Below are 25022 nucleotides of genomic sequence, written 5' to 3'. Positions count from 1 at the left end.
TCCTGCAGGATTGGATTCATGGTTTACTCTTCATTGTACATCATTCAGGAAATCTCTGTTTTATGCAGGGCAATAGTATTACCAACCTTTGGGACAGGAGAAGATGATTTCTAAGATGTTGGCTATGATGGTCAGACCTACCTTCTTTTCTGTTATGCTCAGGTCTTGAGCAAACTGAGCTAGTCCAAACCCCACATGCACCATCCTGGCTGCCACCCCTGGATGCACTGGAGTCTGCTCTGCCTGTGTGTTCACTAATGGTGCCTTGCCAACAGTCCAACAGTGGTCAGGGTAGAAACCCAGCTCTGTGACTTGGTTGGAGCCTGTTGGGTTTCGGAATCGCAGAGAGGAGGGTGCACTGGGTCACTTTAGCCTGTGTCCAGTCATGAAAGAGCGGCAGCTCTTGTGTGTGGCTTAGGCTGGGCACCTCTTAGGTGGGGTTGTTTTGGATACAGGACCCTGTTAGGAGATTCCATTCATGGGATGCAGTACAGTGTTCCAGCCTCCCCAGTGAGGCCATGGAGATACAGACCAGGTGCTGCAGTCAGGGCATAGGAAATGTGGGAGAAGTGAGTTCTGGGTGCTGTGCTTGAGATTTCAGAGGTGTGTCCAGGACAGGTTGCTAAGTCTCTGGCAAATGTGAGGCTTCATGGGAATCTAGTTTCAAGGGAGGGCAAAAATGGTAGCTGGAATACTGTATAAATAGGAGTGAGATGATCTGAGTCATTTGACAAATATTGAGGAAGTTGGGAAAACAAGGTTGAAATTACTTCATAAAAAAGATTAACTATAGAATGTGAGGTCTTTGTTAGAGATGAGGTTTTTAAGTTGCTTTACTTACTTGTGTTGCATTGCTATCTGATTTTTCCCTCCTTTAGGTCTGCAGATTGGCTTCAGAGAGTCAGTATTCTCCAACTTTCCTGCTCAAACTCATTCACACCTGGAGTAAGAACCCCAGGTAAGTGTTCTGGCAAACAAGCCTAAGTACTTCTGAATACATTAAATACAAGGAAAAAAGAGCACACTAACAGTCTGTGAATAATTGTGTCGAAAACCGTATTTTCTTTTTCCATTAGACTGTTATTCTTTTGATAGCAGTCAAAGCAGCTGGGAAGTTTTCCAGTTTATGCAAGTACTCACTTTTTAATAGGCTGGTTTTCCCATACTGTTTTTCCCATACTAAGCACATATGCAGCCCAAACCCAACTCACAGGTGAGGAGGAGGCCTGACTTCTTAGGATATGTCCATCTTGACCAATGATGACTTAGTCTTGCAAGGTGGGAAGTCAGTTTTACAATATATAATACCATTCATGGTTTTGTGAGTCTCTATTTCTTTCCATTTTATGAAAGAGTATGGGCAAATTCAGCATAGAATCTGTGGCTGAGGGTCTGTCACTGAAAGTTGTAAAAGAGTTTTTTTTGATTCAGACACTGTGAGAAGTTCTAGTTCAACTGTCTTGAGAGATTTTTGCTTCTTCCACAGACTCACTGCTTTTCCTTTGCTAAGGTCCCTGGTATTTCTTATAAGACACCTCATTTGCAGGCATGAAGACCTTACGTACAAACTTCTGTTAAAAATGGTATTGGATCACTAGGTTAGGAGCAGACTAAGAGTAGACTCGGGCTGTGGAGAAAGGATTAGGTTTAGATGATGCTATCTTGAAGCAAGAAAAGGGACTTGATAATCTCTCAATTTCCATTCACTGCATTTTTCATTACACTTGTTCTGGGTTTTTTTGCACTTTTTTATTGGTTGAAGTGGAAGACAGTCATTTTTTTTGTGTGACTTCTTGCACAAAAGAATTATATTTAATTCTTTTATATATATATATATATATATATATATATGTAATTATGAAATTATGAACCTGATTTTCAGTGAACCTTTTTATAATCTTTCTCTCAGATATTTCCCTTTACTGGCCAAGCAGCAGCCAGATCACCCAGAGAGTGATATACTGTCAAATGTATTTGCTGTGCTGTCAGCCAAGAATCTGTCTGAGGCCACATCCAGTCTTGTGATGGACATCGCTGATAGCCTTCTCAACAGCCCAGATTTTGAACCCACGGAGCAGGTTTCCAGTTTGAGTGTGACTGGCTGTGTTGTCGTGGTCACTGGAGAGGTGACAGAAGGTATGCCTGCCTGAGAAGTCTGAGAGACCTGGTGGGTGCTTTGGATGGAGGTGTTAGATTATGGTGAGGTTGTCTACGCTGGCTGAGAATACTGGGGAAGAGGATCTCCCAGCAGAGATGGAAACATCAATGTATAAATTTGTCTTGTTGTGCTCAAGAATGGTAAAGTCCTACTTGTTTCATGATTGATGAGATCTGCATTTGAGTGTCAGGGTTCTGAGCATGGAGAGATTCCTTATGAAGAGGGAAATGTTGACCTGTTCTGTCTGTGAAGTTTTGACTGATACAAGTTCAAGAACTGCATTGCTGACTTGGCTCTGTGCCTAACACCACATTTTATATAAAGGCCTCCTTCGTGTATGCACATGATCATATATCACTTTGATGTTTAGTCTGTGCTCTCTGACAAGGAAGACCTGGCATCTTTGAGAGTTAGGCAGGAACAGTAGTGTGCTGTGTTTGATGCTGTGGAGACATCATTCACTGCAACACTCAAAGCTAGTGGAAAGGAGCATGTGCCCTTGTTATGGCAGCTTTGATTTTACAAAGAGGTCAGTGGTAGAATAAAGAAAACCACATCTACAAATGCTCCAGTCATTTTAGGAGCTGTTACTACTATTGAGGAGTGTCCTTGGTACCTTCTGATAAGCCTACACTTCAGAGGGCTGTTACTGAAATCTGTGAGGAGAGTGGTGTGTGCTTTCTTTGATCCCATCTCAGACACATTAGACTTGGTCTCAGCAAGTGCTGGTGCTTGTTCCCAGCCACCAGCTGCCCTGCACATTCATAGCTCCCATTTATTTATTCTTCCACTGATGAAGCCTCCTTTGTCCTAATTTCCCCTTTGTGTAGGGTTGAATCTCCCTTCTGTTTCTTGCAGCAGTGTTTCTTGGGTGTTGCTAACTGTTGTATCCCTCACAGAGCCCCTCAGTCTAGGTTGCCGGTTGGTCCTGCCTCATGTTCCTGCCATACTTCAGTACTTCAGCAAAACAATGTTAAGTGTGGAAAAGGTGAAAAAGAAGAAGTATAGAGCTCAAGTCAGCAAAGAGCTGAGTATACTTTCCAAGTAAGTGATTCTTAGAGCTCTGTCTTGGGGTGAACAAAAAATTGGAAGGAGGCAGGAAGAAAGCGGCTTATTGTAATAGGTTCCAAATTAAAAAATGCTGTGTCTCAAACTATTTAAATTTACAACAGTTGTAAATACCTGGATCTATCACTGACCTTGCAAGTTGCTGGTGACAAGTGATAAGTTTTCACAAGTTGATTGGAGCAGATTTTGTTGCTGGTACTCAAACCTAATGTCTCTTGAGGGTAGAAAAAGGTGCAGAAATGCCTGCAGTCATGTGGAACTGAATGCTTGGGCTGGTACTGTGAATTTGGTAGGTACACTCCATTAACTTGGATAGGCTGACAAAGCCCTGTGAAATGAACTAGTGCTGACAGAGTTTTTCTTTGCTCTATACTGGTGATTGAAATTATATAAAAGAGTACATTACCTTGTCCAATTGTACAGGATCAGCAAATTTATACAAGAGAAGAGTCAGAATTCAGTGCTTGTGAGCCTTCTCCTCCCTTTCCTTTATCAGAGTAACATGGAGCAGGTAGGTAAAAATTATTTCCCCCCCCAATTAAACATATGTTTTTCTTTTAATAAAGTATATTTGTTTCTTTAAGATACAGTTAAAAGTTTTACTGATGATATGCCATTTCTCATTATTAGCCTGATGTCAAGTTTTCATGTGTTTGTAGTCTGCTCAGAGTACCATGCCACTGCATGTTGATGGTCACTACTCACCCAGAGATGCCAGTGCCCAGACTGATTCTGTTCCCCCTTTTCATGGGAAAGGTCTACAGAAGTTATAATGCAGTCTTTACCTTCTCCATCACTGTAGTCAATCCACCAAATTGCTTGCAGAGTTTGAAATAATTGCTCTTCTTCGCTGTGGATTTTATGCACCCCAAATCCAAGGCCACAGCATCTGGACAGCAATGTGAATATATATGGTTGAGTATGTAGTACATGTGGTATACTGGGCAGTGCTGCATTAGTCTGCTGCAGGATGAAAGGCAAAGGCAAACTGTGTACAGTACTCTTTTGGGGTTTTAAATCTGTGAACCATTAAGGGACCACATGTGATATCTGTCGAGGGAGATCATACAAGAGCTTCTTTACTGTGTGGTGACTGGGCATGGAACAGATTGCCCAGAGTCTGTGGAGTCTCCCTCATTGGAGATACTCAAGAACTGTCTGGATGCAATCCTGTGCCATGTGCTCTGGGATGACCCTGCTTGAGCAGGGAGCTTGGACCAGATGACCCCCCATGGTCCTTTCCAACCTGACCCATTCTGTGATTCAGTGAAGTATATGGTGCTGTTAATGTTCATCTCACATATTCAAGAAAGACTACTTTTTAAAGCTCTATTAGTTCTCCTGACCTTTGAGTCGTGAGGAAAGACACATAAAAGAAGTCTTTACCGTGCTGACAGTCGTCTCTTGTGTTGTTTCTAATTGAAAGGTTGCAAGTACTTCTGAGAGATTTGATGATTGCATTGTGTCCTTCTAATTCTTTGTTCTCGTTCAGTATCTCTGATCTGAATAAAGTACAGCAATGTTCACTTCATGTCTTGAAATATGTCCCAAGGAAATGAAATAATCTTGTGAGGTTTCAGTATTTGTTATCTGTCTCTTTCAGGGTACACAAATTGACATCCTGGAGACAGTGCAGAACTTGCTGAGGCATTGCTCAAACCCTACAAGCTTTCTCAAACCACTGGCAAAGCTTTTTTCTGTCATCCAGAACAAACTGTCTCGAAATAAGTTGTGCTTGGTATTTCAGGTATTGCATTTCTACGTTTCTGTGCTTTTTTTTTTTAACTTGTTCTAAGAGATCAAGAACAAAATAATAGCAGTATTTATCTTTGTACATGACTTTAAAAACCTTTTTAATCTACTTCTTGTGTTAAGTGAAAGTAACAGAATTCTATGTGATAGAAATTAATGAGCTGCACAAAGATTTGTAAAAGTTTTGGCTTACAGCCTGGCTGATGTGAACCTCACCAGGGATCTTTAGTGTAAGAGAAGCCAAATAAAGCACTTAAATTGTAACAAATCCTGTATGTTGGTAAAATAAGAATGGATTTCAGTATCCTGAAGATGATTTTTGTTTGTATTCTTCTCTCACAGTTTATAGTAAGCTGTTTTGTATTACTTTGAAGTGACTTACATAACTTCTTCTTAGCAGGAAAACACAGGAAACATTCAGTGTAGATGTTTAGAAACTTAGGAACTTAAAACAGATATCCTCCAACTTACAGAAGAAAGGTTCTTATGAAGGTTCTAACAGGAGAAAGACTAATGCTGTTGCTTTATTTATTTTTTGTCTTAGGTGGTAAAATCTTGAGTTATCCACATTTTTAACAACTATAAGAGTTAACTGGGTTTTTTATGTTTCTTTTTAGACTTTATCTGACTTGGACAGTAAGTTGAAGTATATTACTGATGTTGTTAAGGTATGTACAGTTTCTTTGCTCCCTTTTTATCCCAGTAGTATATGATCATGTTTCTGTCATTTTTCGTTACCCACTTGTTGCTCTGTCTTAGCTGAATGCCTTTGATCAGCGACATCTGGATGATATCGACTTCGATGTGCGTCTGGCAGCATTTCAGTCAATCACAGCCCACATCAAGGAAATGCAAGCAGTGGATACTGACTTCCTCATTGCTGTTATGCACAACTGCTTCTATACCATCCAGGTTGGCTGAATATTCCTTCTCTTGCTTTGTGCACCATGTGTCCGTGATGAATCTTCCAACTTATTTCCACTGGCTGTTTTTTGGCACCATGTAACATTCAGAAAGTATATTTAGGTATTCTTACAAACATCTTTTTGAAGTTTTGTCTGTTTACCTTTTCAACTGTGTGTCCCAAAACAAAAATACAGTGCAGCAAAAATTTCTGTCAGTGAGCCCTGGAACACTTGTGCTGTATAGAAGGCACATTGCAGGATTGAAAGGCTGATTTTCTATTTGTTGCAACATGTTCTGGTTGTGTGGGCCTGCCAGTAAATCTAAAAGGATTTTTCCTGATGGGTAGGGTGAGCATTAATTTGGAAGTGGAACTTCTATAGGAAAGCTCTCAAGAGTTTCTGAGTCTCTACAGGCCTCTTTATGTTTTATCCAGTGGTACTGTTCTGTCCAGGCTTTTGGGGAGATAAAGGTGTCATAGCCAGACTCATGGTGCCATTTCTTCATCCACTCAGCTTGGAGATATGGCTCTTAGTGACAACGCAAGCCTTTGCTTGACCAGTTTCATCCACCGACTGGCAGAAATCAGCCACACAGAAGATGAGTACAAGGAGCTAATCCAGCACACTCTCCTGGAGTCTGTGAGAAGGGGTCTGAAGAGTAAGACTGAGGTAATGTGTCTGATCACTTATCTCCAGCTATCTTCAGGGTAATAAGACATTTTTTGGGTGAGTTCTCAAAGTCCCCTGCTGGGACAAGAAGTGCAGGTACCCACTGTAAACTTACTTGTCATTTGAAACCTTATAAAAATTTTAAAATTACAGAACGTAGCTGTGTTTCTTTGCTGTTCAGCTTTCTTAGCTGTAACTCATTCTTTGGAGGGGAGGCTTTTAATTTATATGCAGTCCATAATAGGTGCATTTTTTGTTACCAAAAATTAGGACATGTTTGACTGAAACACTTGTAAATGATGGCACTGCTGTTCTGTGGAGTGTGTAGCAGCCTCTCCAAGGGGTACTTAAAATTTACTGCTTGCTATTTGTAGAGCATCCAGCAGGACTACACGTCGCTGCTTTCCTGCCTCATTCAGACATTCCCAGCAAATCCCGAATTCCAGGATTTGGTCCAGCTGACCAACTGCCATGATCCTGACATGGACTTCTTTGAGAACATGAAACACATGCAGGTAAAAGACAGCAGGCATTTCTTGGTGCCTCTCTCCCCCTGCCAAGTAAAAGCATCTTACTGTGAGGGTATGTTTTGCAAAGCATCTGTGTGATGACTGCAGAGAAATTGAACCTGTTTTGTTAGATACCATTACAAAAAAGAGGGGTGTGGACATCATCAGGAGTGATTGAGAATCAAAGTCATGTTTCTATGTAGAAATTTCTTGGTTTTATGATAGCCCACAGTCAGCAATATCCTGAAGATCCCTCTGACGTAGGCAGGGGATGAGTCTCTGTTTTTTCTGGCCTGTTGCCTGCTACTCTCAGTCTGGAGGCTCTGCAGCCCCTTCCCATTCACAAACCTTTGCAATATAAGTGTTACACAAAGCCTGGTCTCCTGGTTTTTCTTGCAGTGTTTCTTCTGCTTTCAGAGATGTAATCTGAGAGAGTCTTTGCTGTATCTGCAGTCATATGCAAAGTCTTAGGTTTTTAACCTGTAATTTGCTCTGGTCTTTGCATCTCATTGCAGCAGCTGCTGTTTGCAATTGCCTCCCTTGTCTAATACCTGAAGATAGCACAGTCTTAAGACTGGGAATTCACAATGCCATTGAGTAGGAATATCTGTTGAGGCAAAAGGCTAGTGAAAGCCTAGAGATTTAAGGAAAAAGGCATGGCTTGGAAACGACCATAATATGTTTATGCCGTTATTTAAAACTGGGACATTTTCAGAACTGCTGGATGTAGGTGCTCTCTCGTGCTAGCTATGACTCAAGCTTCACCTCATTCACTGTCTCCCATGTTTGATGCAGATCCACAGGAGGGCACGAGCTCTGAGGAAACTGGCAAAGCAACTCACTGAAGAAAAGCTTGTGCTGTCTTCTAAATCCCTCCAGAACTATATCATGCCTTATGCTACAACTGCCATTTTTAGTGAAAAAATGCTTAAGGTAGGCTCTTTTAACTGAATGCATCCACTTGAATATTTTCACCTTTCTTAGATACCATTTGCCTTAAAAACCTAACTACTTTAGAAGGCTGATATGTTTGTGGAGTGAGTGTTTCCTTTGCAGACAAAAGTGCTGTGCTGGTTTTGGTGACAGAAAGAGGGTTTGGAAAGTGCAGATGTAGTCTGGACCCAATCCTGTATCTGCTAAACTTGTCCTGCTTCTCAAAGGTTGATCTCTTAACTGTGTGGGTTTAGGTTTTTTGTTTTGTTTTAGTTTTTTACTTGGGATTTTATTTGTCTTCATTTTTTGTAATCAGCTTCTTATTTTTTCCCCTCTGCCTCCAAACTGCTGTCTTCCTGTTTAGTTGTGAGATTAGTTACTCTTTGACAGTAGACTCTGGGAATATAGGCTGTGCCTAGTAATAGAGGTGGGAATAAATACAGTTTTCTCTGGATTTAAAGGGAAACTGCAGGACTTGGCTGAAAACATCTGAGATTAATAGCAGCTTTATTATTAAAATTTGAAGGGTGACATTCTGTTTGTCAATTTCCATACATTTTATTGAAAATATATGCAGTGAAATTACTTGCCGTTGGTGCTTGGCTCCTAACCAGCGTCAAACCGCAACAGTCAGTGTGGATAGACTTTCCACCTGTTGCTTTGAAAAGCAAGGTTTCAGACTTCTGTAGTTCCCTGCACTCCTATCAGGAGGACAGCAGACCTGCTTCTATCAAGCCAAGTAAATGTCTAGTTTGCTTACTGTCAGAAATACTCCTCTGAAGCTGAAACAATTGGAGCTCAGGCAGAGGACCAGTCCCTGCAGCAGTGCAGACTGTGCCCCTCAGTAGAGTGAATGAGTCGCTCTTCAACCAGAGGGCAGTAAAATGAGTTGATTGAAACTTTGGTGAAGAAACAGACACATTTTATTTCACATCTAAATAGGTTTATAGTTGATCAGCATAGCCCAGCAATGTGCCATGTGTCCGTGGTTGCGTGCCTTGACTGGTTCTTAGTTCTTAACAAATGTGAGCCCATAGGTTTAAGTATGTGAGAAAAGTAAAATGTGTGCAGAAATATTTGGAGGAAGTGGGTCTGGAGATCTGCTTGTTGGACTGTGATTTTTCTTTTTCTAACTTGGTGTTCAGGAGCAGATCTAAAAACACTGAATCCCAAGCATCCCCACTAGACAGACGATACTTCTGTCTCTTGTTGCTTTGAGTAAAGGATGCTTTAGGCACATGGCCATTGTGAATGCTAACAGCAACTGAATTTCTCTCTTTTGAGCAGCATGAAAATATGGTAACAGCCTCAGTTGAAGTTGTTGGAGCTGTCTGCAGACATCTTTCATGGTCAGCATATTTGTACCACTTAAAGCATTTCATCCATGTCTTGCAAACAGGACAGATCGGTACGAAGCTGGGAGTCAGGTGGGTACTGTGAGCCATGCTGCTCTGGGTTTCTCCAAAGACTGCTAAGGCAAAATTCAGTATTTTTAGAAGCATCACATGGATTTTAGCCTCTTCCCTGAGATGAGAGATTGCTGACTTTGAGGTGGACTTAGGCAAGTGAAGGTGGGCATGGCTTTGCTGCTTGCAGCTGTGAATTTTTAACAGGTCATTACTTTCTTACACCATGTCTCACTGTGTACATGGCAGCAGTAGCAGCTTCTGCTTCTGTCAGGCTGTCCCTGCTCCTGGGACACCTCCATTGCTCCAGTACCACTCTCCATGAGGTTTCACAGTGCCGGGACACAGAATGCATGTAGCTGAGAAGTAACCAGTTTGTATTTTCTGAGGTTTTTCCAGATAAGCCTCCTTATAGTACAATGTCACTAAATCTGATGTTTTCCAAAAAGTGCTTATAAGATTTTTCTGTTGTGTTTGTATATGCATCCTCTTCCTTTTGTACAGAGGGCTGATCTTTCGTGTTTTCCTTCTGCAGCTTGTTAGAGACAGTGCTGGAAGCCTTTCACTTTGACCATAAAACACTTGAAAAGCAGCTTGTGACCATTGACAACCAAGGTGATCTTTTTTGTGTCTGCTTGCAGAAACACTACCTCAAACTGCTCAAATGCAGCTAATCAAAGTTTTGTCATTTACTCTTGGCATCAGCTACTCCCATCTTTTTAGAATGTGCATACTGGAAGCTAGTGTTGACTTGTCTCCTCAGGAGCAGTGCAGACTTTCCTCCTGTGTGTTGACAAAGTCAGGAGAGGTATAGGGAATCATCTCCACATTACCACTCCATCCCAGGCATCTGTCAGCCAAAACAGCCCAGAATCTGTGTGGTTCTCAAGGTCTGCACCCAGCCTGGTGGCTGCTGACACACCTGGGTTTTTTGTCTTTGGTGTTGGCTGCTCTCACAGTTGTCTGCAGCCTGAGAAGGGTGCTGCATGTCCTCACTTTGCTTCCCTCGCCATTTCACAGGAAGAAGTTGTATCTTCAGCTTCTTCACCATTGTGGTTACCTATGTTGGGACCTTTGGTGAAGGAGGAGGATATCTCACAGCTGTGCTTGTCAGTACTTCCTGCCATGTGAAATCTCAATTTTAAGTGAATGGCAGTTCTCTACAGTTCAAGCACATTGACCTTTGCTAAGCTGACTACACAGTTCAGACACAGAGGAACCAACCTAGTCTTTGCTTTAAACCTGGCCCTGAGGAGTGGTTATCAGAAACCAGCAAGCCAAAGCTTCTTTACCCAGTAGAAGAAACCTGATGCTTATTGGTGATTTGCTGTCTCTGGTGATAGGTGGGAGCTTTGTCTAGAACCAAGCTGTCACAGAAGTCAAGGGCTCAAGTTTTGTATTCTCCTGTATTTACCTGTACTTTTGGCAATTACTTGATAGAAGCTGCTGCCATGGACCTTGAGCCAGTGGTGGAGGCTGAAGAAGCCATGGAGCTGGAGCAGAGTGAAGGGGAAGAGGAGGAAGTTGAAGAAAAGAATGGGAAGAATCTCTCTGAGAAGCCAGCAGAACCTGAGCAAGCAGCTGAGCCATCTGAAAATGCTGAACAAGTGACCAAACCTGTTTCATTCTTACCCCGAAATAAAGAGGAGCTGGAGTGTCTGATCAAACACATTCAAGAAACAGTTACAGTCAACATCTTGCCTAAATTGCACAGGTGTATTGTTGCAAAGGTGAGGAGTTGACATTTGAAAGGTCTTCTGTGGGCCTGTGCTGCTACTTTAAGGATTGGGATACTACTTCAGAGCCAGTGAAAATGCAACACATTAAAAAAATAATAGATGCAACTGGAGAGAGACCATCTGAAAGCACAAAAAAGGCTTCATGCCCTTTGCTGAGTCATGGAGATTACTGACAGACCCTCTGGTCAGTGTGGGTGTGGTGTCTTTACTTCCCTGCTGAGAACTGTCTCAAACTACACAAGTGAAATGATTCACTTTGTGCAACCTCTTGAAGAGTTTTCAGCTACTTGCTAGCACCAGCCTAGTTTCTGTAACACAGAAAACACAGGGATTTATCTTGCCTGTCCTTTAGCCATCTGGGGTTTCCCTGCAGTCATCAGAGGATAGCAGCCTGGCATACTGGCCTCTTCTAGGGTTTGCTGAGAAAAAGCAGGATTTGTTTCTGTATATTAAAAGTGCATTGTGTCTTGCTCTCTTAAAAAGGTTAAAAGAGACGAGGAGCACAAGCTTGTGAAATCCAATGTTGTGAATGATGATGAGGTGGTTCGTGTTCCATTAGCTTTTGCAATGGTCAGAATGATGCAGTGTCTCCCCCAAGAAGTGATGGAAGCTAACCTACCGAGGTAAATGCCAGTGGAGCTCCTTAAATGCTGTTCACTGTGCTGGGAATGAGTGCAGGCACCTTTCTCAAGCTGTGGTTATGTACAAGGCTAAAGTCAAGAGGAACATCCCAACAGACCTTAAATACTTCTTTTGGTAATTCCTATTCCTAGTGACATGCACCTCTGCACCTCAGCATTTGACTTCTGTAAATCCTTACCTAAGAGCAGAGCTGTGAATCAAGGTGCAGAGGCGGGGATGGTTGTGCTGGGGAAAGAATAATGTACACAAAGAAAGGGCAATCAGTAAAACACCCTGACGGACAGTAGGTGTGTGTGTATGCCTGTAATACCTCTCTGTGAGACTGGCTGTGAGTACAGCTGTGGTTCTGAAACAGGCCTGAAAAGCAGCCTCCTTAGCAGCATAATTATTTCTGCTCTGCTTGGAGATGAACTAAGCTGTCTCTTTGTTTCCAGCATCCTGCAGGTTTCTGAGAAACAGATTTCAGGAAATACGGGACGTTGCCCGTAACACCCTCATTAAAATCATGGAAGTGTTGGGAGTGCACTACCTTCTGTATATCTTAAAGGAGATGAGGTCTGCACTCATCCATGGGTACCAGGTAATGCTGAAATTCTTCCTCTTCTGCTTTCTGTAGGCTTTTTTAATGTGTTAGGAGGAGAATTCAAAGGGAAGTTGCTATTGAAATTGTTTTGCACAGATAGAATAGCTTGGTATAATGCAAGTAAATACTGTTGCTAATGCCTACATCAGTCTTTGTTATGCCAAGTGTCAAGGGTCTGTACCCTCAAAGAACTGAGAGTCTAAGCTGTTTTCCTGGTGAAGAGTTGAGGTATGAAGGGGAAGGACAAATTTCTGGTTCCAGTAAGATTAGAGGAAATCTCTCACTGAGGTCATGAGGGCTAAGCAGTATCTGAGGGGAGTTGCCACGGAGACTGCACATACAGTATGTGGTGATGCTTGTTGAAGGCTTCCTAGATCCAGAGCCAAGGCTCTGACTAGTAATTCATCTTTCCTCTTTCCATGGTTTGGGTTAAGAATCATTTTTCATGTGCATTACCACAGTGGAATAGCGTGAGCTTCTAGCTGCTGTAACAGTGAAAGCACCAGTTAGAGCAGCCTAAGTATATCAGTAAGAGCACTGGGGAGAGAGGAGATTCCAGCCCTCTTGCCAGTACATGGTGGGACAGGGATCCTTTTCCTGCTGCCACTACATGGATTCTCATCCTCCCAGTGGCTTTTTTTTTTCCTATAATGAGAGCTCAAGTGCAGTGTGTGACTTGTGATGTCTCTGCTGTGGGAGTGTCCCCATCCAGTATGATTAAAGAGGTCAGTGCAGAAGTTTGGAAGCATGATGTGTTCTCTTTTTCTCTAGCTCCATGTGCTGACTTTCACTGTGAACCTGTTACTGAAGGGCCTTACTACCAGGCTCAGCGCTGGTGATTTGGACCCCTGCTTAGATATCCTGATTGAGGTAAAAGCTATTTCAGACTGAAAGAAAAAAACATCATGAAGTGCTTGGGACATATTCTAGGAGGGGTTGGTGTAGATTGTCTTTGACCTGGTGGTAAACCAGGCTGTTGTGTGTGCACTGCCAAGGAAGGAGACTGTTTTATACTGAGGCATCTAGAGAGGAATCAAGAGAAGAGAGAAGTCAAGTATCTCTGGGGCTGTATCCTGAGCCCTGCATCTTGAGAGGGGATGGATTCAGGATTAAGACACCTAATAGTGTTTTCCTGTACTCTAAATGGCCGAGCAAGTCAGCAGACATCTGCTCAGTGCAGTCCGCAGAGCCCAGGAACTCAGCTGGCCACACAGATGGGGTATATTGGGATGTACTAATCTGACTGCAGTCCCATTCCTTGTATCACAGCACCACAGAGGGGTGTGAGAACAGTGTTCTCATCTGGTGTGCTTAAACTAGGATGTTCTACGTTGACAAAGGAAAGATAAACATGACTTGTAGGAAACCTGGAGAATCATTTTTTCTGTGAGTGGGGGAAAAAGTGTTGTTCTGTTGCTACTGGAGGAACCTGCTTTTCTTCTCTCATTCACTTCTCTTGCCTGTTTTGCAAAGATTTTCAACCAAGAGTTGTTTGGGAATGTAGCTGAAGAGAAAGAAGTGAAGGGAATTGTCTCCAAAATCATGGAAGCCCGCAAAAACAAGAGTTACGATTCCTATGAAATTCTTGGAAAGTTCATAGGAAGGAGCCAGGTGACAAAACTTATTCTGCCACTGAAAGAGGTAAGAAAAGTCAGCCAGAGTCTGTCTTAACTTGGAGCACTTTTGATTTTGTTCGGTGATTCTAGACCCTCTGGGTGGCTACTTTGAAATCGCCTATGGAATATTGCTTTGGCTTCCCATTTTCCTTTGGGAAAGCAGTGTGCAACCAGCTTGTACAATGAGACTTTAGTGTTGATGTCCAGGGCAGGGAGTGGCACTCTGGGAAGCTTTTAACTGCTGCTAGACTAGAAACATCCCACTTTGAGTTCTCCATGCACTCTCCCTCTGCCCACTCTTATTTCCTCTGGAGCTTTGAAGTCCTGCAAGGCTGCTCTGTGGTTTAATCTCTTGTGCATGAAGGAAACGTCAACAAAATGTATCCAGGGTCTATCCATGTGCAATAATGGCCTTTTCAAAGATGCAGATTTTTTAGCAGAGTGCAAGCTCACACAGGAACAGAGCCCTGGTTTGCTCATTAGCTCTTGTGTCCTGGTGGCAATAGGTGAACTGGCTGGAGGCTGACAAGAGTCTGCAGAGGAAGGCAGGGATGTCGGTGCAGAGCTGAGGCAATGGGATGCTGTTCACATAAAGAGCTGGGGACTATGACAGCATATGATGAGAGAGAAATTGCTCTAGTTTTTCCCATGATTTCTGAATACAGATAACAGATGATTGCCATCATGCTGCCCTCTTAAATTCTCATGGTTGTACCTTTGCAGACTCTTGAGAGCACTACAAGCTTGAAGATAGTCCGGAAGGTGCATGAGGCACTGCGTCACATCATGACAGGGCTGATTTTCAACTCAGACATGAATGCAGAATCCCTCCTCCTCCTCAGTCATGGTCTCATCAGTGAAAATTTGCCTCTGCTCACTGAGAAGGCCAAGTGAGTTCCAGGATGTAGTTCATATGGTCTGTTAGTGGTTGGGAGGTTTGCTTGCAGAAATGGCAGTTCTCAAATCCAACTGGTCAAATGCGTGAGAGTTTCCTTGCTTTCATTCCCCTTTTGTTTTCAGTGTAACTGAATTATTTGGGCAATCAGAGAGCAAGGAGAAAGCTTAGTAATGGGAGTTAGCATTTGCTGAACTCATGGGAGTCTACTCTTGCAAGCGCTCAGGACCTTCAGCAAGGGTTTTTCACTGTCTGATGAGTTGATAACGTACATTTGGATGTTAGGATGAAGGGACAAGGGACAGTGTTTAGAAGCAGGCTGCAAACATTTCGATGGGGCCAGGAACAAGAAAAAGTATGGGCTTTCGCTTTATGGCTTTGCTGCTAGGGCACAAGATGAGGAGAACAGTCAGATTTTCTCTCCATCTGGTGGTGTCACTGCTCAGAGCTGGGTTTGGGTGTCCTGCATTTCCCGTTACCTAGGCCAGCTTTCTCTAGGATCTGACAGCTGTTTGCAGACTTCTTGGAGCAGTGTTTGTAAGCCATCAGTAACTGAAGTAACTATCAGTAAATGAAGAGCAGTGGGCAGTGGCAGGAAGTGTATTTGCTTGAAGATCAACTTCCAAAGTTGATCTGTCCACTGAGAAGAAAAAAGTGAGGGTGTTATATAAATGACTTTGTGTTTGTTTTCTCTGGAATAGTGGCATTGTTCTCAAGTCTGAGTCCCATCTATCATGCTGCTTTCAAACTGGTTTTATTTCACTGTGGTCCATCTGTGACTTGCTTTTGCTTGCTGTGTGCAAAGCACGCAGCAGAGCACAGTTTAGCTCTTTTTACTTCCAACAGCAAGACTCTGGATTGGTTGATACCTGAATATTTTCCTTTGCCATAAATACACTGCTTTTCAGGAAGAAAGTTACCCCTCCTCCAGATCCTCGGCTGCAACCAGAGAGCTGCCTGCTGCTCCAGCCCACTCCCACAAGAGGAGGGCAGAAAGCACGTGTCAGCAGCAGGACTAACACATATATCCTGGTGGATTCAGGACTTCGGGTAAGGATCTCCTCAGATACAAAACTTTGCATTCAATATTTTATTAAGAGAATGCAAAGGAAAGTATTCTGGGTATATTGTTTTAATAGCACAGCCATTAGCCTTAACTTCATTTTGCATATTGTTACTCCAGTAGTGCTTCTTAAAGAGCTATAAAAAGTGCTCAGCCTGTTGAAATATTTGGGTGGGATTTGGCATAAATTCTACTATAACCTGAAACAGTGGTGGGATCTTACTTGACTCTTTTGATTTCCAGCCTGACTTTGAGATGAATGTTCTGATTTTTCTATGACAGCTACTGCACATGAGCCTGAAGAGGTCCAAAGTAAATTCTTCTGAGGAACATGCTTTGGAAATGTTAGACCCTTTTGTTCAGCTGCTTATAGACTGCCTGAAATCTATGGATGTCAAGGTACAGTTCTGAGCTGTCCGTCTGTTCTGTCTGCCCTATTAAGAAGAGTCCTGCCCACAAATGTCATCTTGCAGTTGACTTGCAAGAGGAGAGAAAGCCACCCGTTTTTCAAACCTGATTTAATAGGTGTGCAGATTAAGTTGTTTGAGGACATGTAATCAGTCCCAAGGGGGAGGAAGGCTTGTGGCTGATGGAGAACTGAACGCTCTGCTCCATGTCATAGGTTCAACTGTGGGCAAGTTCTCCTAGTGCATGCTCATACAAGGAATTTACAGACTATCTGTGAGGATGTTCATGAGATCCTGTAGCTGCTGGGAGCAGTGTTGTCACAACTGTAGTTTCTTTTGATTCACCTCCAGTGTCTTTATTCCTAGCGCTGTAGGCAGCCACTTTTTGGGACATCTTTTGGTTTGAGTGAGCCTAGGGAATCTGTTAAACTTTGAGTTTCCCAGGAGTGGAAGGCATGCCTCATACTCTATCAGATACTTGGAGCAGGGCTTTCTGTGTCTTGAAGGCAGCTCTGCTTCAGAAAGAGTTCTTGCCATGTACAGAAACAGTGCTGTGTTAATGTCTTTACCTAGTAAAATAGAAGTTATAGAATACTGGAGTGGCAGATAGTGCTTTTAGAACTGAGAAACCCTTTGTATTACCTATGAATGGTTTGAAAGAGGTTGGGTTTGCTAGCTAATTGCCTTTTACCACAGTTGTAGATAGCCTGACCATGTCTGTAAAAGAGGGAGAAAAGAGTTCTCTCAATGTCACTGTACTCACATGCTGTCCTTTGGCTCTTTCTTCCAGGTGGTAACTGGCGCTCTGCAGTCCTTGGTATGGATTTTAAAGTTCCCTTTGCCTTCTGTCAGTACGAATATGGAGTCACTGATCAAGCAGCTTTTCCTCTTGCTGAAAGAGTTTGCCAAGACAGGGATAGCCAAAGGCCAGAATTTCCACCTTGTTGTGAGCTGTTTCAAAGTAAGTCAGACCCAGCTCTGCTCGTTTCTGCTTTAGGATTAACTTTCTAGAATGAGACTCTTCCAGCTGCAGATCCCTCCTGCAGCTGTGCCTGGAGAGGTAGTTTGGAGATCACAAGCTAGTGAGGAATACATGGCCTTGCTGATTGTTTCCCAAGTACAAACTTAAAGAAAGTTGCTCCCTAAAAAAGCACAGCTTGCATCTGAAGAAATGTTTCTATAGAAACGTTTGCCTTCTTTCTTCCTTATAGTAGTATTTTGTTCCACCTGAGTAAATCCTGGTAGCTGAAGTGAGACATGGGAAGGGGGCAATTCACTTGTTTAGTTTTTGTCTCAAAATTGCCATCTGAAAGCAAAATGTGATGAGAATAGTGTTGGCCACATGTTCTAGAGCAGCAGTTTGTCTTTTCAAGCTGAAGTGGTATAAATCAAGTCAGACTTTGGTGTGGACTTCTATTTTATGGCACCGTGTGTATATTGACAATGTGCAATTTGATTTTGCAGTGTGTTACAATACTTGTGAAGAATGCAAAGAGTCAGATAACAAGCAAACAGCTCCAAGTGTTGCTTGGCTTTGCTGAAGAAGACATTTATGATTCATCACGCCAAGCCACTGCCTTTGGCCTTCTCAAGGTATTTCTGTGCAGCAGTCGTGGGGGTTCTGTGAGCCCCTAGAATCTGTGATTCTGCTTCCTGGTGAAGAGCTGTACATTCTCACATCAGGAGCAGGCTACAGAACGCTGTTAAGGCTCTCTGTTATAAGAGGGGGGAAAATCAGCAAAGCTTTACTGTTTGACTTGTAGTCACTGTTTAAAATTGTTTGGGAGGCTGTTTTATACATGTGCATATAAAGATGTATTTAGATCTGAGTATGTTTTTGCTAAAGAATCAACATCTCTGATCATTAGACCAGGTATTTTGTGTTGCCCAAAAGAAATGGATCTTGATGTGTAAGCCATCCTTTCTTTTTTCCTTTGAATTGCTGTGTTTGTGTGTGTGAAAAAGTCAGCATTAAGGTACCACCTGAGGCCAGTGTAGTCCAGGTTATGTGTAAGCAAATGATGTGACTCCAGCTGTGCTTTTACGTTTTCAGGCTATTTTATCCAGGAAGCTGATTGTCCCTGAAATTGATGATGTGCTGCAGAAGGTTGCCCAGCTGGCCATCACGGGTCAGAGTGAGCCAGTGCGAGTCCAGTGCAGGCAGGTTGGTAGAGTGAAGAGTCTCTCACTTTAATTACAGCTGTGTAACAGGCTAGAGGGCTTAGTGTGGCCATCCCCACTCTCACAGACATGTGCCTTGGCCCTTCTGAACCCTGAACTCCATTTCCCCTTCTTTACTGGTCTTTATTCCCCTTGTTATCTGGCTTTAGTTCTTGTGATTGGTGCATAGCAGAATGACAGACTCCTTGCCTATAGTGAGACTCTGGTCTGCCTTCATAGAACTGTAAAATTGTTTAGGTTGGAAGGTTCCCTTAAGGTCATCAAGTCTAACCCTTAAACCAGCACTGCCCTGTCCACCACGAAGCCATGTCCCCAAGTGGCACATCTATACTTCTTTTAAATACTTCCAGCCAGTTTTAAATAGTCCACCACTTCCCAGGGCAGCCAGTTCCAGTGCTTGACCACCCTTTCAGTGCAGAATTTTTTCCTAATATCCAGCCTAAACTTTCCCTGGCACAACTTGAGGCCATTTCCTCTTGTCCTGTCACTTGTCACGTGGGAGAAGAGACCAACCCCCACCTGGTTACAGCCTCCTTTCAGGTAGTTTTAGGGAGTGATAAGGTCTCCCCTGAGCCTCCTCTTCTCCAGGCCAAAGAACCCCAGCTCCCTCAGCCACTCGTCATGAGACTTGTGCTCCAGCCCCTTCTCCAGCTTCTTCTCAGTGTCTTTTTTTCTTGTGATAAGCCCAAAACTGAACACAGTACTTGAGGTGCAGCCTCACCAGTGCCAAGTACGGGTGGAGAGCTGCTCAGCAGCAGTGACATGGTCCCTCCTCTGGAGGCTTTTAGGCCTGTGTAACTAAGCCTTGCTCTTTTTTGGACCCCAGGATAAGAGAATTTCCCACAAATCCACGATTGCTTCCTTCTACTGCCTCATTCTTTCCCAGGCAAAACCAACCAAAAGACAGAATTGGTTACTTTATCTCAAGCATTGGGATACAGGTGCAGTAGGAGCTGCACAAAATGCAGCTTTCATAGTTACAGGATGGATTTTGAAGGATGCAGAATCTCTTCACAGATGCCTGTGCAAATCACAGTAGTACTTTGAAAACTGATCCTGTTCCAGGCATAAAGCTTGGGAGCAGTTGTTGACCCTTTGTGTAATAGAAACAGGATGAAAGGGATGATTCTTATAAACTTGCTGCTCCATCACTAAATTTTCTTCATAACCTTTTTACAAGCTTACCTGAGTGCTTATTTTAACTCCTCTCTATTGTTTTTTCTTTCCAGATTTACTTAAAATACATTCTGGACTACCCCCTTGGTGACAAACTGAAACCCAATTTGGATTTCATGCTTGCACAGCTGGAGTGAGTTTGTATTCCTGACATCTCTGTAAGAACAGAACCTTGTTCTTAAATATGACTCTAGTGTGCCAAAAGGCTCTTTGTGATGAGCAGTAGGCATGGCTGAAGTCTTCATTTTCCTACATCTAAAACACTTCCCTTTTCCCAAGACAGGTTGTTTGATGAGGCAGGTGCTTTTTTCTTATCCCTGTTTCACAGCTGATTTTGGTTTGTATCTGTTTGTAAACAAAGGTTCTGTTGTTTGCTTAGTAGTTAGCCACCTCCACTGGTTGTGGACCAGGTGAACTGAAAAATCTGGGACGAATAAGGGAAGGTGCATTTATATGAGACTGCTATCCCATGGCAGTGTCTCAAGTACAGTTGCAGGCACAGTTGAGACAACTGTACCAATTCAGCAGGGTGTTGTGTCTCCAACTTCTTCCTGAGCTTCACCCCTCCCTTGCTCAAGGTGACAGCAGTTTATCAGGTTCCCCAGCACAGCGTAGCTGTGCTGACTCAAGTGGGCTGGAACCCTTTGTGGCCTGTTTGTGTCCCTGTGCTTCATTCTCTGACAGACAGAGCTGATGGGCCTGCTGCTTCTCTTGTCCTAAGGATCAGGCCAGGTCTGGTAGCTGTTGTAGAAAGATCCCTATCAGCACATGTTTCTGGAATTGGTTGTTCTTGTAAATTATTCACAACTTCATAGGAGGATTAACTCACCCCTGTTGGTTATTCCTTTATTTCTTCACAGGTATGAGTATGAAACTGGTAGGGAATCGGCACTGGAGATGATTGCATACCTCCTCGACATGTTCCCACAGGTAACCAGCACCCCCTGGTGTTCCAAGCATCAAGCAGTTACTGTGGTTTGCAGTAACAGCATTTTCCGAGCAGTTCATTCTGGAAGCACTTGCTAGTTCCTATTATCTCTTATCATGAGTAGAACATTCACTTATCTCCAAAGAACCTGGCTTTGCTCCAAAAGAGAAATGACATGCTGGAAAGTCTGCAGTACTTCTTTGCCTAATGTGCTCGGTTTGCAAGTAAAACAAAGCTGTGTCAGCTAGAGTTTGGATAAACTCAATCCTTATTTATGCCAGGAAGAAACACAACCAGTTAAGGAAATGGGGTAGGAATAGAAAGTGAAGTCTAGAGTTTTCTCACTGTAAAGGTTTTTCAATATTCATGAAAGATTAGTGACTGAACTGGTGTGTGATGTATCATATCTGGTTGGTTGGCCTGACGGGAGAGGAAGGGCTTCTCAGTGAGGTGGATCAAAATGAAAGCTAAAAAATAACTATGCATCTATACAGGATCACATATGCAAAATCCTAGGCTGCCTTGAAGCTCTGCAGCTGGAGCTTAATGGCGCATTCAGGGCACTGGGAGAAGTGCAATCAAGCAAGAATTTGGAAGGAAGAGAAATTCTGCACAGTAAGCTGAGCTTCAGCACTGCCCGATGATTCAGTATTTCAGATTGGCTCCTGGGAACTCTTTAAAGTGGCAAAGAGCTGCAGTCTCTGAGAGAAGGATATTTGGGTGATTGCTGCACTGCTGAGGGACTTAAGCCTGTTTCAGTGGGAGTTGGGCATGAAATTACCCTATAAGGTTTCACATTCACTTTGCTGACCCAGGGATATGGTAGCAAGTCAGAGCAGGGCTGGGCCTGCTGTACATTCCCTGTGTGCTGCAACAACAGGATGATCCCATTTTAGCAGTTCAGCTGCTTTGACATGGAGCCCACTCAGGGCTAACACTGCTCCTGAATATAGTGCAGCAAATACCCCTTTTTTTCTCTTTAAATGCCAGAAGTTACTTGGGTATCTGTGGTTGATAATGGTTGTTTCTTTCTAGGATCTCCTGCACAAATACTGTGGGCTGTTTTTCCTCTCTCTTTGTATGATGATGATAAATGATGACTCAGCCAAATGCAAAAAGATGGCAGCTTTGACATGTAAATCTCTTCTCAGTAAGATCAGCAATGAAAAACAAGATCTGATGTTTTCGCTGGTCACAGAGTGGTTTCACAGCAAAAAGGTACTCTTTGGTCTTTTCACTGACCAGGTCTGAACTCTGTTGGAGGGCTGACTGAGATTAATAAGGCAAGTGAGAGACTGCTAGTACCAGATCTGGTGGGTTGGTGGATTAGTCGTTCCTGACTCTAGCAAGAAATGGTACAACTTCATAAAGCTGCACAAATACAGGGATGTGCTGATGCTGTAGGTCAGCCTACAGACTTCCCAGCTGCATTTTGCTGCTTTCTAACAGTTCCACTTTTGGGTCAGGTATTTCACAGTGTAGTCTTCTCTCGGGTTAGAGATTTGACCAAATTCCTTAAAGTTCCCAGCATTTTGTGCTGACTTTATCTCAGACATGCTTCATTCTGTTGCCAGCAACTGGAAGCAGCAAACCTGGTCTTCCAGATCTGCTGTTTTGATCTGGGTGCTTGGGTGATAAGCTGTCCTCTAGCTGAACCCAGGTTCTGTCCCTGTACACTGATAGAATTAGCATTCTGCAACATCTTGGTTTCCATCTTAATATGTTCAGTTTTGGTTTGTAGCTGTAAGCTGCCTGTTGCATTGTGAAGAGTTGCGAAGTAGCTCCCAGATCTCTGCAGTTGGGAACTGGGATGGAAAAGGTCTTCCGGCATTCAGGTTTAGGGTGCATTCCCAGGAATAACTTGTGCTGCCAGGTGCTTTTATGCCTAGCTGGCAGCATCTCTTTTTTCAATGTACTCTGAAAACCAAGTTCTCTTAAGGTGTTATTGGTACCAGCAGAAGGTAAGGGTTGCTGCCAGCTCCTGCACTTGGGAGCTGCAGGGTTTGATTATAAAGAGTTAACAAGGGGTGTTATTTTTTGTGTGTCAGAGCTCACACAGGAGGTTGGCTGCCCAGGCATGTGGTTTGTTTGTTGAAGTGAACGGAGTAATGTTTGAGCGGCGGCTTGAAGCAGTCCTCACTTTGATTGAACAAGAAATCAACCCAAGTAAATTTGAAAATGTAAGTAACTTTTCTCCATGCATGAAGCTCAAGGAAAGAGAATTAAGAAAACGGAAAAAGGGAAGAAGTGTAGGAGAGATTTAACAGCTGGACTTATTTTTGTGTCTTTACTCAGGACTGAGGAAAGACACAGAACACACATTTGTTCTGAAAGGGACCTCACTGACCTAGAACCATATTTTTTTGCCTGTAAGCCCAAATTTGATGTCATATGTCACAGCACAAGGGGAAAAGGAACTTTGTAAAGCTGCCTGGCCTGAGCCTGCAGCCATAAAGTGTAACCAGCAAATAGATATATTGCTCCTTGCAATGTGGGAAACGTGTCTGCTAGCTGCAGAGATTTGTGTAAGCATTGCAGGTCAGGAGTGCATGGCTTGTGACTGTCTGCTTTGTCCAGCGTTACCTACAGCTTTAACTTTCAAAGGGGTTCCCTTCCTGTACTTCGGACCATGGTTTTGTTGTATGGAAAATCTTTTTAGTGCACATGATTAACTCAGAATAACAAGGCTGCCTCAGGTTCTGCTTGGCATGTGATAATCCCAAAAGGATCCCAGTCACTGTGCCTGGAGAGTGGCCATGAATTTTACTAATGTTCAGCATGCCACCCTTGCACAAGAGAGAAGAGAACCTCAGGATCTGTAAATTGGCAAGAGATGAAAATAAAATACCTGCAGTGATGAGAAATTTGGTGTAATCTCATGCTGTGCTGTGACATGTACTGACAACTTATATCAAGCCAGCAGGGTGAGGACCACAGGCAGCACACACAGTGTTGTCATAACAACTCAGGGCTTCCCAGGTGATACAGGCAAATCTGCACTCAGCTGGGCTCTAATGACGAGAATCAAATCCAGACAAATACATGCACAGACATAATGTGTGTAATTACTTGCATTTAGAAACCCAGCAGTTTGTTATAGTAATGTCTGTATGAAAAACAAGAAGAATGATTCTAATACAGTCTCCTGCAGAGATTCTCTCCAGAGGAAATGCTTCAGTGGAGGTGTTTCTGTTCTGTTTATATTGGGAATTGGGTACGAGTCAGTCTTCTGGTTTTTTGAATGCTTGATCTGAAATTTATCTAGTGAGGATTAATCAGCGCTTCCTCAGGTTCTCATAAGTATCTTTCTTGACTTGTTGATTTTATTAGATAACTGAAGAGGAAGAGGAGAAGGCTGCAGATAGGCTGCTATTCAGCTTTCTTGTGCTGGTAAAAAAGCTAATCACAGAGTGCAACTTGATTCAATTAACCAAGAACAGTGATGTTGTGAGCAGTATCTGGGGTAAGTATCATTACGGAATTATTACAGCTGCATTACAAGAAAGATTTCTTTGTGTGCCTTGTGGTTTTTCACACACTAATATAAATGACTGAACTTTGTTATACAAAGTTTCCATTCTGCAAAATGCTAACACACAGCAGTTACTGCGCAATGAAAAAGAAGCTGTAATAGAAAGGTTACATGGTTGATGAAAACAAGACACCCTCTGTCTCAGTTGCTGGGACGTACTTTCTATTACCCCCAGAGCAAATAGTTGGAACTATTGCATGTTTCACTATAATTACATTCTCGATGAAAAGATTGAGCTCTCCTGAGAAGATGAGATTTCCTTGATCATACATACCAGCCAGAAAGTGATGACACATGGTAATAGTGCTCTGAATACTGTGTGTCTGTCAGGATGTGAAGACCTGAAAGTTACTTGGTTCAAGCAATTTCTCCATGTGTGAGAGTATACAGTATCAGGCTGGTTTATTGGCATTTTGTTGCCCTGATTTTAATTGCTTCATTTGCTGCAATCAGAAGACCTGGTATGGCTGGTTATTGACTTTGAACAGTCCAGCCTGCCAGGTGCCTTTAGTGAGAGAGCAGATAACCATTATTATTATCTTGGATTTTGGTGATGGGCAGCTTGGACAGAGGTGACACAGGAGGGCAGCTCCATTTCTTCTCTGGAGCATCTTCAGCCTCTCTCCAGGAGTTTGATATGACCATCAGCAGCAGGGCCAGCTGACATGAGTCTCACAGCAGCCAGTTCCCAGCCATCATGGGCAGATGAGCTGTGGCACTGAGTCCCTGAGGGGACCATAGTTATTGCAGAAACATGATTTGCCAGTCAGGATTGGAGCAAATGTCTTTTTGTGTTGTGCCCACTTTTCCTGCCTAGTTGGCATTGCCTTTCAGCGGTGACCACATCTCTGGATGTTCCA

General features: G+C 43.0%; 1 protein-coding gene across 1 annotated transcript in view; it reads left to right on the top strand.

The window, feature by feature from the left end:
• Positions 1-25022, top strand: part of UTP20 (UTP20, small subunit processome component) — a 69880-nt gene that overhangs the window by 40589 nt on the left and 4269 nt on the right. The window contains 28 exon segments of the mRNA XM_008636663.2: positions 879-958; positions 1910-2136; positions 3058-3202; positions 3650-3737; positions 4830-4973; positions 5596-5646; positions 5738-5890; positions 6397-6552; positions 6927-7067; positions 7857-7994; positions 9282-9421; positions 9936-10015; positions 10841-11130; positions 11623-11798; positions 12226-12361; positions 13136-13234; positions 13838-14005; positions 14704-14870; positions 15784-15925; positions 16221-16337; positions 17136-17306; positions 17810-17938; positions 18399-18509; positions 19756-19835; positions 20563-20632; positions 21666-21848; positions 22679-22810; positions 23961-24093. Of these exon segments, the coding sequence (XP_008634885.1) occupies positions 879-958; positions 1910-2136; positions 3058-3202; positions 3650-3737; positions 4830-4973; positions 5596-5646; positions 5738-5890; positions 6397-6552; positions 6927-7067; positions 7857-7994; positions 9282-9421; positions 9936-10015; positions 10841-11130; positions 11623-11798; positions 12226-12361; positions 13136-13234; positions 13838-14005; positions 14704-14870; positions 15784-15925; positions 16221-16337; positions 17136-17306; positions 17810-17938; positions 18399-18509; positions 19756-19835; positions 20563-20632; positions 21666-21848; positions 22679-22810; positions 23961-24093 (3847 nt within the window).

This window comes from Corvus brachyrhynchos, unplaced genomic scaffold, assembly GCF_000691975.1.
Source record: "Corvus brachyrhynchos isolate BGI_N302 unplaced genomic scaffold, ASM69197v1 scaffold56, whole genome shotgun sequence".
Classification (NCBI taxonomy): Eukaryota; Metazoa; Chordata; class Aves; order Passeriformes; family Corvidae; genus Corvus; species Corvus brachyrhynchos.
This window is presented reverse-complemented; position numbering and strand designations above follow the sequence as displayed.